The 17,670-nt window shown below is 36.7% G+C and overlaps 1 protein-coding gene across 2 annotated transcripts in view; it reads right to left on the reverse strand.

The window, feature by feature from the left end:
* SEMA4A (semaphorin 4A) overlaps positions 1 to 17,670 on the reverse strand; it is a 1,666,552-nt gene that overhangs the window by 390,580 nt on the left and 1,258,302 nt on the right. For both annotated transcript variants that reach the window (XM_044079754.1, XM_044079755.1), the window contains one exon: positions 7,313 to 7,409. In XM_044079754.1, coding sequence (XP_043935689.1) covers positions 7,313 to 7,409 — 97 coding nt within the window. The remainder of the gene's footprint in view (positions 1 to 7,312; positions 7,410 to 17,670) is intronic.

A 17,670-nucleotide genomic window follows, 5' to 3' on the forward strand; every position in this document is an offset into this window, starting at 1 on the left:
TCCTTCCTCTGTCCAGATGTCATATCAAGCACCTTTCTAGCCGTCTCCCTTACTAGCTCTGCTGATAGTTACCCAGCTATTTGGTAACTCTTCACTGCCACCCAGTGCCTGTCTTAATTCATCCCTGAACTCCACCTCACAATTACCATTTTTCAATTTCCACCATTTGATCCTTGGTGCTGCCTTTACACTCCTCCTCCACTTCTTGATCACCAACATCATCTTACAAACTACCATCCTATGCTGCATAACTACACTTTCCCCGGTCACCACTTTACTGTCTCTAGTCTCCTTCAAACTGGCCCTCCTACATAAGATATACTCCACCTGTGTGCATCTTCCTCCACTCTTGTATGTCATCCTATGCTCCTCCCTCTTGTTAAAATATGTATTCACCACAGCCATGTCCATCCTTTTCACAAAATCCACTACCATCTGACCTTCTGCATTCCTTTGTTTAACACCATACCTACCCATCACTTCCTCATCCCCTCTGTTCCTTTCACCAACATGCCCATTGAAGACTGCTCCAATCAGCACTCTCTCACCCTTGGGTACAGTCATCATCACTTCATCCAACTCACTTCAAAATATTTTTTCTCATCCATCACACACCCAACTTGTGCAGCATATGCACTAACAACATTCATCATTACACCATCAATTTCCAGCTTCATAAACATCACTCTATCTGACACTCTTTTCACCTCCAAAACACTCTTAGCATACTGTTCCTTCAGGATAACGCCTACGCCATTTCTCCTCCCATCCACACCATGATAAAACAATTTAAACCCACCTCCGATACACCTAGTCTTACTCCCCTTCCATGTGGTCTCTTGCACACACAATATGCCAACCTTCCTTCTGTCCATCATATCGGCTAGCTCTCTCCCTATACCAGTCATACTGCCAACATTCAAAGTTCGGACCCTCACTCCCACAGTCCTAGCCTTTCTCCTCTCTTCCTGCCTTTGGCCATGCCTTCCACCTCCTCTCCTCCTTCAGCCAATGGTAGCCCAATTTCCGCCAACACGCTGTTGGCTAACAGTACTGGTAGTGGTCATTATTAACCCGGGCCTCGACCGATCCATTATGTAAATATTTACTGGTGTCTGCATGAATGAGTTGGCCAAGTTTTACGCCGGATAACCTTCCTGACGCAACCCTCCCCATTTATCCGGGCTTGGGACCGGCACAAAGAAATGCACTGGCTTGTGAGTGTGTGTGTGTGTGTGTATATATATATATATATATATATATATATATATATATATATATATATATATATATATATATATATATATATATATATATATATATATATATATATAAAATAAAAGGAGAGGTCTTCTTGATGAAGTTGGCAAGCTTCCCAAAGATTAGGGACCATAGTTGAAAATGCATGGTTAATACAATGCAGTTTGGTTTTAGCAGGTTTATGAGCAGAGCCTTTGTGGGAACAAGAGTTTAATTTATGAAAGGAGGCTTTTGTGGCATGCTTTGCTGCAAGGGGAGAGTATGTTCCTAGATGGAGGAGTCTGAAGAAGAGTAAACAATGCAGGAAGTCTGATCTTTGCTGTACTGGTAACTAACTGGCTTTTCTTGGAGTGAGACAGCAGACATCTTGAGGGAGAGGATGTGTGATAAATCAACATATTTTCTTTGTGGTACTCTTCTAGTGTGGCTGTGTTCTTGCAGAAGGCAACAGCTAAGAAGGGAAGGGCATATTCAAATCTAAAAGCATTGTGTGGCCAATAGTGCCTCTGACTGGTTTTGAGAGTTAGGGGGAATCTTCCTAGCTCAAAATAGTAAACAGTTAATTTTATTTCTGGATAGTAATTCCCTACCCACCATGCACATGTGATGTAATACCCCAATGGCAGGATACGCAATGATTTCTGAATGCCAAATGAGGCTTTATAAGAAGATAAATAACCCCTTCTTCCTGGAGGTAAGTGGCTACAGGTACAGGTAAGTTCTACCCACCTTCCTTTAATAATAATTAAAACAATACATGTTATTTTTTATTCATACGGACAGTGTATGACAGCTCCAATATGTATAGAAATACAAAAAACATAATATTTGTTCACCTAAAGTACTCTCAAATTTTTTTGCAGATTCATTTTATGTCTTTTTTCAAATTCTAAATAAAGTGCCAAAAATTACACTCTGCCATAGGGCACTAAAATCATTGTTTACATACTCAGTTAATTGTGTTTTCTTCTACCAGAGCAGAACCATTGTGTTCATGTTCAGATAAATGTATTCCCTTCTGTCAAAGAACAACAGCAACATCATAAAATCTCTAATAACAGCAGACATATTCAAAATTATAAAAGGAAATTGTGTTTAAATAAGCTCATTGTGTACAATCCATTAGAAAAGTACTGTGCACAGGTACTGGAGGAATATTTGGTTTGCTCACTAATCAATGTCACCAATAAAAATTCACAGCTGCGCAGAGTTCTAGTTGCAGATGGTCCATTGCAAGTCATACAAATTGACTTCATTGGGCCTTTGCCTAATGAAAGGGAGGTTTAGATATGCTTTAGTAATGATAGCTAGTGGTAGATATATTTTCAAAGTGACCAATAAACAATAAAACATGGAGGAAAAGTGCCCAGGATGAAAAAAAGCTGTTAATCACAAAAATAAGTTCTTAGGAAGGGCCACCCACACACGGCAAGATAAAAACTGTTTCAATGTTCAATCAGTAATCCACAGAAAAACACTTGAGCAAAAATCCAAATACACATGATAGCATTAACAAGTCACCGTGTTTTCGTCCACATAAGAGGCTTCTTCAGATTTAAGTTACCATAAACAGAAACTCCCTTTTTATGTACCCAATTAAAATGATCCACCAATGAAAAACATGAATTAATTAAGCAGTGAAACTTAAAATGAATTCTTCTATGGAAATATGGAAATATGAGCACAATGGTCATATTACAAAAAAAGCAAATAAATGACAAAATAAATAAAAATACTAAAAATTTATATATATATATATATATATATATATATATATATATATATATATATATATATATATATATAACACATATATACATGAAAATGTGCAAGAAAAATTTATACTTATAAAAATCTATAAAAGAATAAAACACTATAAAACCTATCATTAATGAGGCACATTTAATTACCTCTATCTAGTGACCAAAATTTATTATTGCACTTTAAGAGGATGTTCCACATCAGGTCAAATAAATTGCTTTATGTAATGCTTAATAAAAATGAAATAAAAAATGCAGTTCCATTAAATGAAATAAAATAAAATGGTAACTTACATCTGACCATATCTAGTGCTACTGGTGTTTCTTCTTCTAAGCTGATGATTGGTCACCTTGTGTTTCTCTGTTTTCCCTTTGAAACTATGCTTCCTCAGCACATGCAGGCAGTAATTACGCAGGAACAATATCTCAAAAACTTGCCTGAGTAAATGAAGTATTGCTCGTCTTGTTTTACAAGTGAAGACAAACAGGTGGGGTAGTTCGTTTATATACTTTATTGTAGAGAAACACATCAGGATGGAGAGTTGCAGTACAAAATATACACAAACTGATTAACTGACAGACTACACACACATGCATGCTTACATCCCAACAGCTTACTACAAAATGGCAGTCAAGCTTGCATATGCTCAGTATTTATACACGTATGTGCAAACCCCTGGAAAGCTTCTTAAAGGTATACATTCATTCTGATCTATATCTGCCCTCTTTAATGAATTGCCCACGATAAAATGGCATTTGAAAAAAGAGACATGCAATTGTATAGACAATGAAAAATAGACACAACGCTTATGTCCTTATGTCCGTTTTGCTGCGTATCTGGAACATGGTCTAGAAATGCAACCTGATCTAGTGATATAACAATCAGAACTGTTTTAGCAACAGGGACAGATTCTAGAGTTTTGGGATTCTTCTCAGGAACAAGGATATTTACTGGAACATCCTCTGGAACTGGAATGCTGGATAACTCACTGTGAGATATAGAGTCTTTCTCACAGGTATGAAGCTGCAACACAGGCTCAGACACCGGGATCAAATGTTTTCGATTCCGCCTAAATTCTGCTCCTTGCAGTTCCACAATGTATGATTTCAGCTCTAGACATACACTTTTTACAACTCAGGAACACATCAGGATGAATAGCAGCAGTACAAAATATAAACAAACTAATTAACTGACAGACTACACAGACATGCATGCGTACATCTCAACCGTTTAATACAAAATGGCAGTCAGGCTCGCACGTGCTCAGTATTTATACAGATGTGCAAGCACCTGGAAAGCTTCTTAAAGGTATACATACATATTGATCTACATGAAGTACTTACAACAGTTTGCTGCATACAAAATTAAAAAACCTGCACCTGCAGATTCTTGTTTGGAACTTAAATTCCAAAATGTGGAGTTGGTCATGGTGAAAATCTTAGAAAAACAGGCCAGTGCAGGATAATTTGGAACATCCCTATGTCATTGTGGAAGAGTTTGGTCCAACTGTTTTTCAGGTCAAATGACTAGGGAAAAGCAGAGACAGTATCCGTAAAGTTATTTACATGGAGTGCAAAATGATGAAAAAGAGGTATTCTCTTAAGAATTGATATTGCATTTATTTTTTGTTTAGAGAATGAGTTGCAGTGATGATTTCAAGGAAGCCCTTTTTGAGACTGCAAGAATGCAAGGAGCATGCATACACACACACACACATATATATATATATATATATATATATATATATATATATATATATATATATATATATATATATATTCTATTCTCTCTCTCTCTCTCTCTCTCTATATATATATATATATATATATATAGATAGTTGGACTATATTATGTTGGCACACCACAATGCTGATGACTGACGGATTGACTGCAAAAGTGGACATATGCAGATGGTTGACAGATGTGATTGATCGACAGTCCCTAGGTGGGGAGTAATCTCAGAGTTAGTACATATAATTAACAGGGGGTACTGGGTAGGTATTTTCATGTCACATCTTGCCCCCTGCAAAAAATGATGTTATTTTGTTTATTATATTTTTGGGTTTTTTTTTGGTTGTATGCAGTGAAGATTTTACTTATACATGTGCAAGTGACTTCAACTTTTTGTGGTCACTGTTCTTGTCGCTAACATTGTTGTGTATTGGCATAATTCAGTAATTCTATATTTATATATATATATATATATATATATATATATATATATATATATATGTGTGTGTGTGTGTGTGTGTGTGTGTGTGTGTGTGTGTGTGTGTGTTGCCTATGCATGTGAGTGGGTATGTATGTTTATATGTCTGCTCTAAGTGTGAGTGTGTGTGTGTGTGTGTGTGTGTGTGTGTGTGTGTGTGTGTGTGTGTGTGTGTGTGTATGCATGCACATATCAGGTATAAAATATGATGCTACCTGGTAACCCAGCCAACTTACCTCCTATGTACAGTGAGTTCAAATGTGAGTTCAAATGCTTTAATGCTATGTCACTTATGTGTCTACCATATATTTTCAAGTAATACGGTACTTCTGTGTTTGACAGAACTGTTTTGTAGTACCTTTATACAAAACAGCATTTGTCAAGCTATCCTTTACATGAAGGGTAATGATGTTTTAATACCTATTTATCATTTCTTAGAGTAACAGCATTCAATGAACTAGTGAGCTAGACAGAAAAGCCATTACTATAACATAAATAGTTGAACAAAGGAGTCTATTTTAAATACCCGATGGAACGCCTCTTCATCGACACATAATCAGCGACCTCACTAAACTGCAAACGTTCAAAACAGCAATTTCTTTCCCTGGGAAAGAAATTGCTTGCACTAAAAACACATACACACAATTTCAAATATAACAAAGTGGGGGGATTCGCACCCACACCCCCCAACATGGGGGGCTGTGCCCCCCCAAATAAATATACCAACTCCGGGATTGCACTACAGTGGTGTAAATGGCAATGTCATGGCTCAGGCCAAGTGATTTTTTTCCCTGGGAAAAAAAATCACTGACCTGAGCCTTCGCTATTTTTGGATTTTGATCTATATCTATCGGCGAAATGGCATTCGCTGTGATGCTTTTTCTCTGATGTAATATAGACCCAAACAAAGGCATGATAGTTTGGAAGTTAGTGCGGAGGATTAAGGCTATTAGCTGTTAATGAGCTGCTCCCCTGCAGTCCAGGGTTTGATTCCTTCAGCCTCCATTCCCTAGTGTGTGACACTAAGCAAGTCATTTAACCAGGCAATGTTGTAGGTCAAATGGGAACCCGGACAACATTCCTCAGTAGTTTCCTTGAACGCATGACTAATTAACATCCAACCTATAACTTGAAAGTATTCTGAGGATCTGTGCTATTAAAATGCAATACTTATATAGCCTTGGTACCCTGAGGTAAAATTTCAGAATTTTTTTTTTTTAATTAGTCTAGATTTTATCATTACAATAACTGCCATGCCACAGTTCTTGTAAATTTAAAAAAAAATTTGGTTCTCAGCATGTTGGTAAACTCTCTACATTTAACTGTTTCTGAGCACAGTTGTAAAATGAGATTTCCTGTGATTAATCATTTGTTGCTTAACTGTCTTGCAATTAAGCAAACATCTTATCCTATAAAAAATCATAATGGCACGTACTAAGACACTCAAAGTGTCACACAGTGCTCCTTAGCAATTGTTTTTTCAAGCATCCCCTGCACCGACAATGTTGTGGGTGGAAGCCCTAAACACTCATGCAAAGTAAGAGAAGAGGGGAAAAAGGTGCAAAATATAAAACTCACCTTTCCCTCTTCCCTCCTGTTTGAGTGACGCACCTCCTGCAGTACAACTAGTTGTGATGTACTGGAACATCACCTACGGGAGCTTGTAATCTTTTTCCTATAACATGTTTTAACATGATGAAACACTATCCAACTGCAAGTAGTAATCTTGGTATACTCAGAACAATTGTTTTTTCAAGCCTCTCCTGCACCCACACTGTTGTAGGTGGAAGCCTTCCTAAGGGAAGTCAGTGTATATCATTATTAGTCAGTGTATAGCATTATTCAAGTGTATTTTCAAAATCATCTCAGCTTGTAAACTTCTATATTTGGAAAATTAATACAGTTCTTACGTTTAAAATCATACTACTTAATTATTATTAGTATGGCAAATATAAATGAATTGGAAATATAATTTTTGCAAATTTCAACAAAAAACATGCAATCAGTAGTAAAACACCATTTCATAATATCATCAACATGCCTAGTTTGATAATTTTTTAAGCTCCATTTGTTCAATACTTACCCACCATGGTTGCTGCAAATTTAATATTGGGATCATAAGGACATCGTCCCCCTCCACTTTCCTTTGTGCTAGTAATAATGGAGAATGTTTTGAGATCCTGTTTTAAAAGAAAATGACATAAGACAGTGTGATATATTAATGCACAGATATAATATACTGATACATACAGGCAGTAGGTTGTTGTGAAACACAGAAATTAATTATGTTTTCATTAAAATTCACTGACTATTGACTTGCAGTTGTGTTTTGCCTTTCCAAAGCACACATCTGCAGCATACTATTGCTTCTGATATATAGATGGCTCCTACCTCTCCTTAATCATTGTCTGAGGATATTCCAAAAGTATCTCACCAGTGGGTTATCTCATCCTCTTGATAGATTAGCCTTAAATCCATATTGTTTTTTAACCTCAAAAAGAACCACATAGTGGTACAACCTTTATAAAGAGGACACCTTTGAAGACTGCATCTTTTCTGATATATGGAATGATATATGCTGACTTCCCTTAGCAATCTTTTCTTAAGTGATTTGGAACCAGATATTTACGATAAACATGACATAGTCCCATTTCCAAGTTTAACAATTGCAATACTGATTTCCTCTCAGTTCCTCACCCCCTGTGCAGATGCAGTCCATGTAAAAGAATGAAACAATCTTCCTGTTGTGCAAACAAAACTGTATTCAAAGCCTGGGCTCCACAAGCTGCATACACTATAGCTGAGTTGTAGCATTGCTGCAAATAAGGCTGAGTAAGGAGCACTGGGTTAAAAGACAAATGTTTGCACTGTATGATTGTTCCATTTGACTGACTTTCCTGGAAATGATGATGGTGACGTATTTAATGTATATAATGCTATCTAGGGCAAGAGTAATGCTCAATCTAGTAGAAATTAGACGAGTCTTTATGGACATATGCAAAACTGAAAAATGGTGGCATAAAAGATTTTCACTATTGACTTAAGTAAGATAAATCTTTTGCAAATGCACATTTCTGTGGCAACAAGGCTAAGTGATATGGGAATAATTTTTATGAGTATTAGTGTTACTACCAATGTTGACTATTTTGGAAACTGGAAAAAAATGCAAAGTGGTCTACAAGATATACCACTTTTACTAGTTACTGCCACTCTCCTCCCATTAATTTTTCAGGTAGTGAACAGTCTTAGATTTTTAGTCAACTTTATGAATCACCTGATAACTAGGTGGGTTAATGTTCAAATACCTTGAAAAGTACAATTTAATCCACTGGTCAGCCTCATTTTTAAAACAGAAAATGGGCCAAATGAAGTGCCTTATGAGTGTCAGTCTTGTCGGGGTGGGGGTGGGGGGGGGTGCGTGCTAAGGTCCTGCCATTTCCTTTTGTCTGTATGACTCATGCAAAAACAAGATGGTTAAGCTTCAGATACCAAGATAAGCACTATAATCATTTAGAATAGGTCAAGATGTGATATAAATATAATATAGGTTGCATCAATATCAGTTATGCTGGCAGTTACTTAAACCATATATGCTGTTCATTGTAGTAATCTAACATTTTATGGAAAGTATGCCATACTTCATAGAGTTATAGAAACTCTTCTCATAATCTCATATACTTACGGAAATCATATCAAGTTTTGTCACAACCCACAAATCTATCCATTCAGTACTCTCAACATTAAAAAATCAAATTCTCCCTAATTTGAACTGGCTGATCCACGTCAAACAAACCATGCAAAAATATAAAGCTCATCTCTGAGCATGGCAAAATGACACAAAAATCTAGCCAAATGCTCTACTGCCCAAATTTCTGACCATTGTGTGCAAATTTTCCCATTCATAAAACATCAAAAATACCTAGTTAAATTAGATGATGCTCTCTGCTTTCATTATCATATCGCCAACAGCAACAGCCAAAGTTTCCCTACAACTCAAAGTGGCTGCAAGTATTCAAAACTACTCACTCTAAAGCTCATTCTGCAATTTGTAATTAATGCATTACTTCTAAGGCTTGAATATGCACTACCTATAATAAATGACCTCTAAACTGTCCATAGGTGTGAATGCATGTATGATATGGTAGAAAGACCCAGCAATATGCTTCCATTTACCCCCTTGCCTGGTAAACTCTGTTGGCGGTGGTGGTGGCCAGTCCTGGGGTCAATATAGGAGTTCGTTATGACTCTTAAACATGACTGGAAATTATGTTTACTTTAGAATGTTGTTATACTCAATGTACTATTATCAGTCTATGTCTACTTCTAAACTGTTTGTTGTCTGTATATGTTACATTGGATTATGGTCTGGGTTGAGGCTGAATAAAGTCCTGTACCAGTTTTCTAACCTGGTTAACAAACTTCAATAAATAACTAAATAAATAAATAGGTCATATAAAAACAATGTGGCTGTTTGCATTGATATAAAACATTATTATTATACTAGCTCTTTTGACAAGGGTAATTTACTAAAACTTCAGCAACTGTCAACTGTAAATCATTGCTAATCATATCCAACACCATTTCCTCAGCAGGCCCCTGTCATGATAACAACTCAACATGCTTCTGCAAAAAGAAAAGAGGAAAGGCAGAAAACTAAAATGTTCTCCTATTCAGATTGGTCAGTTCATTCCACACTGTGAAAACACCTAGAATATGAGAGCAGCAGCTGTTTCCTGAGGAGTCCTGTTTCCAGAATGTTCTGAGGGAGATTGCTACAGATACGGACTTCAGTGATGCACAACAATTTTGTTTCCACCTCTCCATAAGCACATCTTGGATTTCAAGTAAATATCTGAATTCTCTCCTAATTAAGGTTTATCAGACTGTGCAGAGTGCAACAAATCACAAACACATAAAAACATATTGGAAGAGTGGAATATGTATGTTAAAATAAAAATGCATGTATGGGAAGGAGCAATATAACCATTGCAGAAAGAAAGAGACAAAGGGTAAATTTAAAGGTTCTTCATAATGTTTCATATGAGTATATATATTTGATTTATTTGTATGTGTTTACTAAACAGGTAACTGATCTGAATCTTCATAAATCCTTTTCAGTTATGACACAGATTAATTTGGTTATGGCAAAAGCAGCATATGTTTGCATTTTAGAGTAGCCAGCTAAACTGCATATTTGCTGGAGAGAAAGAAAGAAAACCCCAAAAGACACAAGGGCAACATATAAGTTCTACACAGAGAATAACAGGAGTTGTGTAATGAATCCCGATCCTGGAGCTTTTAGAGCAGAAAGATCTTACTGAGCTACTGTGCTCCCATTATCATGTATACAATGATATAAAACATAGATGAATAACCAAACATATATGCACATAGAGTACCTGATTATGTGTAACGGCTAAGTAAAAAAAAGTATCAATAAACTAAATGTTAAACTTTCCACAGTGAAAAAAAAATAAGGAGGAAAACAGAGAACTTTGTGGTATGTGAGCAAAGGTAAAGCAACAAATGAATGTGGAATAAATTAAAATACCTACATAGCATACAACACACACACACACACACACACACACACACACACACACACACACACACACACACACACACACACACACACACACACACACACACACACACACACACATATACAAGTATACTGTTTACAGAATTGCAAAATGGAAAATGGAAGGAGAAAACAACACGACAGGAATATAAAGGAATTAAATAATGCTATATACATATCATATTCATAGACAGTGATCACAAGAAAGAGGTTGCTACTCATACAGAGCAAGAGCACCAATACATCTCCAAATAACTTAACACGTGTGATATACAACATGTTTTAAATCAGCTGTAATGGACATCTCTGTAGTTTTGATCAAGGACCTTGTGATTTTTTTTTACCCAAATAAGATGTAATTACTCAGTTTTTTCCCTCTTAGAAGCTACATTTAATGACCTGGCTGTGTAGCGGCTCAGTCAGTACCCAGCCTTCTAACTGATCTTGGATCACCTGGTTCATAATCAGGGTTTTATACCTTTCATCTATAGGGCTGGATATTTTTATTTTACATTTGTTTACTGGGATAGTCTGACTGGACGCATGTCTTTTTTCAGTGGAGGCCCGGGGAGAAAAGCTCCAGTTAGTAAATAGACATACCAAATAAGAAAAAAGAAAAACAAAGTAATAAATGGAGTAATACAAGACCTCAAAGGTCAGTTGGCAGTAGTTGCATGTAATAACGTAAATGTGATTAATACAAATCAATAAAAGAACATGTAAAAGTAGTATATACAGTGTTATACAGTGTGCTATGCCAGCTAGCAGTATATATTCCATTAGTACATTACAGGAATTTTGTGCAGGGATGTGGAGTATAGAGAGTCAGAAGGACAATAAGATTGTAGTATACGTAAGATCCCATAGTGTATTTCTGTTGAATTTAGTCATCAGTGGAAAGAATGTTGTTTGAAGGTTGGTTGCATTGTGATATTAAAAATAATCCTAGTTTCTGTGTGTTAAATTAGCCCGGAGCAGTCAAGAGTGAGTTCCTTTCTATCAGCCGGGGTGGACCAGAGCTCCCCCAACGTACTAAGGAGATGTTTTTTTAGGCTAGTTTTGAATAGTGGTAAGAACTGTATAGAGGTAATGTTTACAGGCAGTTCATTCCAGATTTTACCTATGTAGTTTGCAAATAGGGAATCCCCTGCTTGGTTTTTGGATAAGTAGGTTTTTATTTGCTGTTTGTTAGGGGAACGGAGTGGTCTGCTGGTAACATAGGGTTTAAGAAGAGTTTTTAAGGCTGGTATTTTATGTGGCTCTGACCAGATTTTGTGGGCCATTGTTAGTTGTGTATAGTGTAGGAGTTGGGGGAGCTGTAACCACTAAGTTGCTTGAGTGCAAGGCAGTGGTGCGATCTAGCTGGTGAATTTGTGGCATATCTTACAATTTTATTGTAGTAGGATTCAAGTTTATGTAATTCAGTTTTCTTGAGATTAGTGAGGATGGGGGCTCCGTACCATAAGGTGGAGATTAAGTGTGCTTGGGCAATAGGTATTTTTGATAAATTAGTGTTTATTCCTGTATAGAGTACCGAGTTTTTTATGTACCTTTTTTTCACTGTGGGAAATGTGAATATCAAATTTATATTTGCAGCCTATTTCTACTCCTAAACATTTAGTGTGTGCTGATGGAGTGATGATGGCATTGTTAGTTGAGGCAATGAAGAAGGTGTTGGGGGGGAGCAGCTTTATTAGGGAGGAAGACCATTAGTTTTTTTTTTTAGGGTCTAAGATTAGGTTAGCATTTGTAAGCCAGAGCTCAACTTCGTGAAAGGCTTTTTTAGTTTTAGTCTGAAGCTCCAACAGAGAGGGTGCAGAACAAATCATTGTGGAGCCGTCTGCATATTGGATGAGAGATGCATGAGTAGTTGCTAGATGGAAGTTGTTAGTAAATATAGAGAATAGAAGTGGACCTAAGATAGAACCCTGAGGTACTCCAAGGGTGACTGGTAGTAGGGGAGAAAGAGTTTGCTGGCAGGAGACTGCTTGCTGCCATCCTGTGAGGTAATCTTGGAACCATGCAAATGTGGAGTTTGAGAAATGTAGGTCAGTGAGGGTATTAAGTAGGTTAGTATGAGAGACCATGTCAAAGGCTTTTGACAGGTCTAGGAAGATAGAAGAGACGTAATTATTATTAGTCCTGTGGAAGTTGACAGCGTTAGTGAAAGACATTAGTGCGGTGGTTGTGTTATGGTATGGTCTGAAACCATGTTGGGTATTAGTTAGAAGATTGTTAGTGAGTAGGCAGTCAGTAACCAGCTTATGAATTACGCTTTCAAGAATTTTAGATAGTGGAGAGAATATTGTAATTGGTCTGTAGTTATTTAGCTCAGTTGATGGGCCACCTTTATGTAGGGGGATGATATATGAGGTTATCCAGATGGGAGGGAGCTGGTGTTCAGCTATGGATCTATTGATTAGTAATGAGACAGGGTATGCTATACCTTCTGCTGTTAACCATAAGTATTCAGCAGGTAGACCGTCTGCAGCCAGCCTGGTGGGTTTTAATTTCTTCAGTAGTTTTTTGATAGTGCCAGTTGCTATTGGTTGGGGAGAGAATATTGGTGAAATATTTTTTGTGGGGATGGAGGGTTTGGTTGTTGAGGGAGTTTGATTTTTGGATACTTTTAGGATGGTTTCCGTAAAATATTTGTTAAATTGAGTAGCAATATTGTCTGAGTTGTTGGCAGTGGTGGCAGGGGATGTTCCTGTTTTATCTGGTACAAGGATATTGTTTATAGTGGACTAGAATTTTTGTGCATTTTTGTGGTGCCTGGATTGTATTACTGTGTAGTAGTTAACTTTATCTATTTTAATTTATTTCTTAACTTTGTTTCTAAGTTCCTGGTAAGTTTGTAGTGTGGTTTGGGATTTATTTGATTTCCAGGTAGACCATCCCTTATCTCTACGTTTGAAAATATTTAGTGTTTCTTTTGTTAGCCATGGGGCATAGTTAGATTTAACACGTATGTATCTACTGGGCACTTGGGAGTTTAGAATGCAAAGGAAGGTAGTGTTGAAGTAATTGATGGCATCTTGAAGTTGTACCTGTTTTAATGGTGTCCAATTACAATGTTTAAGCATTTTTACAAGTTTGTTGGGGTTAAGTTCTTTTTTGTTTCTTATTTGTAGTAGAATAGGTTCTTTAGTTGGGTTTGCTCTTTTTCTGACCAAATAAGTGGGATAGTGATCACAGAAGCAGTCTGGGAGAGAACCTGAGTAGGGGTAAAGGGCTGGCCTGTTTGTTAACATCCAATCTAAAGCGGAATGTTTGTTGGAGGATTTGCAAATTCTGGTGAGTCCTTGGATGAGTTGTGAGAGGCCATGCAGGTTTATACAATGCTTGGGATTTGGAGAATTGCAATCTGACCAGTCTTTATTGAGATCACCCATTATCAGTGTTTCTTGGGGTAGGTTATTGCTACACCAGTGTAGGATGTTTTCTAGCTTTGGGATATTATCCCCTGGTGGCGTGCAGAGACCTGTTTTATATATATATGTTTCTTGAGATTGATGTTTAGTTTGGCAGATATTATTTCTGCATTTTTAAGTTCCAAGGTTGTGACAACTAGTGTTTTTATTGAGAGGTGTTTTTTAAAGAGTAGGGCAACACCACCACCATTTCTGTTTATTCTGTCAGTACGTAAGATGTTGTAATCTGGGGGTAATATTTCATTACTGTTGGTGTTTGGGTTTAGCCATGTCTCTGTAAGTAGCGCGAAGGCTGGTGAGTAAAGAGAGATGTTAGCATGGAGATCACGGATTTTGTTTTTAATGCTTCTTATATTCATATTCAGTATTAAAATATCTGCTATGTCCCTATTGGGAAGGATTGATGCTTGGTTAGTGTTGAGTTGAGGGGCATTGATTAAGGTTGGGGCTTTGCTGATGGGGCCAGGGTTGGGATGAATGTCCCCACTTAGGGCTAACTTTGAGGCTATTTGGACAATATATTTCAACAGTTTGTTAATGTTTTTTGTGGAGTGACGCTTAGTAAAAAAAATGCATGCAGATTATGACAATAACATTTGGGAAGGAACCCATAATGCAACAAGTGGGGAAAAAATATTGGGCTGACCAAAAGAGCAGCTAGGTGATTTTGCAAAAGTATGACAGAAACTGGGCTAAAAGTAATAATGCAAAATAAAAATAAAGGCAAGATTGACAAATATATTTATATTATGAACTTATGCAGCATATTTCTTGACCACAGACAACTGAGTTTAAAGACCATATAATTTAATTAAAAAAAACTGTGATAAAAAAGTTTTTTTTGTGAGTATACTTACAAAAAATTTCTAAGGACATTATTGATTGAGGTTGGAATCAATAACATATAATGTATTTTACATATTTCAGTTATTAAAAGCAGTAAATAGCAATTTTCTTTAGAAAATTACAAGTGACCAAGTTAAACATAAACATAAATATTTAGGTTCTAAAAGAAGATGCCTGCAAGACATCACTTTTCCTGAATCAAACTCTTTGCTATCCATGTCCTCAACCGGTTTATTCTTAAACATATTTAAACATCCAGTTTATGTGACTGCTATGGGCATGCCTTTCCACTGCTTTACTACCCCCTTAGAAAGCCACACCTTTCTTCTTTTAGTCTTACAAAGCTCGACTTTAAGATTTGTGTTCTTCTACCTTAAATTGTTTATTTTCCTTTTCCAAGTTCATGTACGCTACAATTTTATTTACATTTTATGTATTTATTTACAGGTGTATGTACCTATTTTAAATGGAATAAAACACCAACTGCTTCATTCATTTCAAGTAGAAAGCATTTTTACAATAACAATCCTATTTGTTTGCATTTTTGGAGATAATTTGCAAGTTCCTTATATGATCCATATATTTAAGTAAAGTATACGTTGAATACCTGCAGTGTTGCATTTTTCATCCTTCAGATGAGCCACCTGGATGTTCTTCAGAAGGAGTAACAGTTAACAGTTCCTTACTAGAAAATCAAAGTGTTGAGAATGTGATCTATCTGGAAATGCTTTAAGGATATTATTTTGTATTTTGTTTTTAAAGGTTACTTAAAAGTGATTGTTACTTCCTCTGTAAGTCACTGCCTTATTCAGTTCTGTTTGAAAGTTTATCCTTGCAGCACACCTCTGGGAAAGCATTGAATGCTTCCAGAAACTAGAAGTACATGCCCATTGTAGGGAGGCTGGTGGTGTAATGGTTAAGGTGTTTACTTCACAGACAAAAGATACAGGGTTTGATTCTCACCAAGAGAAATTGCTAGGCTTAAAATAGCCCACAAGGGCAGTTAGGCTAGTACTTACCTATGAATCTAGCTAAATACTGCTCATTTACTCAAAAGGTATTACCTGGTGATTCAGGAATACTGTCCTAAGTCTTAAGCAAGTATTCAGTGATGCCTATAACACAGAGGTTTTAAATATGTAGCCAAGCTGCTGAGTGCATTCAGAATACAGATTGTGATAACTCTGTTATGTATGTTACACATTCAAGCATAAACCCGATTAGATAGAAGAGACATAGGAAAAACATTGCATTACAGTAATGAAGATTATATGAAGTAGCATTTTAAAAAAGTGTGGCTATATCATGAAATAAGATGAAAGTGAACGGCTTAAAATGGCTTAGAATCAAAATTATGAGAAAGAGAATAAAAAGTGACTTCACAAGGCAACAGAATAAACCAAATGTTACCCTATCTATGGGTAGACAGTTGCGGGGAGACTAAGGTACTAGAGCCCCACCCCACTATAGGCAATGAGAACTTTGCTTGTATCTTTATGCAGAGATATAGAAAACTGACTGACTCATTTTCCAGGAATTAGATTCATTGATACCAATGCAAAGGTACACTGTGATGACCAGCTGTAGCAGGAACTAACAATAAACATGCAACTCGGGTAGATATATGCATTGATTCTTTCGTATACAAACCTCTGAAGAAGCAATTACAGGGGACCAACAGAAGAGTAAAGAACAGGAAATGCACTTAATATACATTATATGCTGCTAAAACATTAACAGTGGCAGTACATTATCAAAGTCATACAACTATCATTCTTAGCATGTTGCAGTTTTTTCCTTCAGAAAATTAGTTTAGATTAAACAGAGTCCAGTGGCTTTTAAAAATGTTACCTAGACTCTAAGTGTGTAACCCAATTCACACTCTACAGTCAAGAGAAAGCATCCGTGCTAAAAGTTTTGAAGTACAAGACAACAGCAGGACATAAAGACACAATTCATATTATGAACTCATTTAGAAAACTGGGTATTGGTAGTCCAACTGGCATACTATACAGTTATGATTATCAATGAAATTTACAACTGACAGTTCCATAATGAGGTTACCATAACGGTTTACTTTCGTTTAGTCGGGAGTCTGTTGTATAATGTACCAAAGTGCGAAAGTACAAAAGCGGATTTGGGAATGCTGAATTCCATTGCTGTGAATTGAAATGAGCAAATGCACACTGGCATTTGCTCATTTGAATTCGGCATTCCGGGTGCAGATCGCATTATAGTGGGGATTGGGACATGTACCCTTTCCCTCACTGTAGTGTGATCTCGGAGTTAGTATATTAAAATAGCAGGGGTGGAACACAGCCCCCCCACATGGAGGGTGCAGGGGGGGCTTGCCCCCCTCCATAACAATGTTTGGAGACATTAGGAAATGTCTTCTGTCACTGTTGTGCTGCAGGTCGAAAATGGTCGAATCTGGGTTTCCAGTAAACCATTTTCGACATTTAGATTTGCACACATTTTGGAATTCGTCATTTACAGTCACACAATAGAGTGATAGTACATTACATTTTCAAATAAAATAAGGCAAACCTACCATAACATATAATATGCCTTGAAAAATCA

Source organism: Protopterus annectens, chromosome 8.part0 (assembly GCF_019279795.1).
Source record: "Protopterus annectens isolate FY-2018-M chromosome 8.part0, PAN1.0, whole genome shotgun sequence".
NCBI classification, from domain to species: Eukaryota; Metazoa; Chordata; order Ceratodontiformes; family Protopteridae; genus Protopterus; species Protopterus annectens.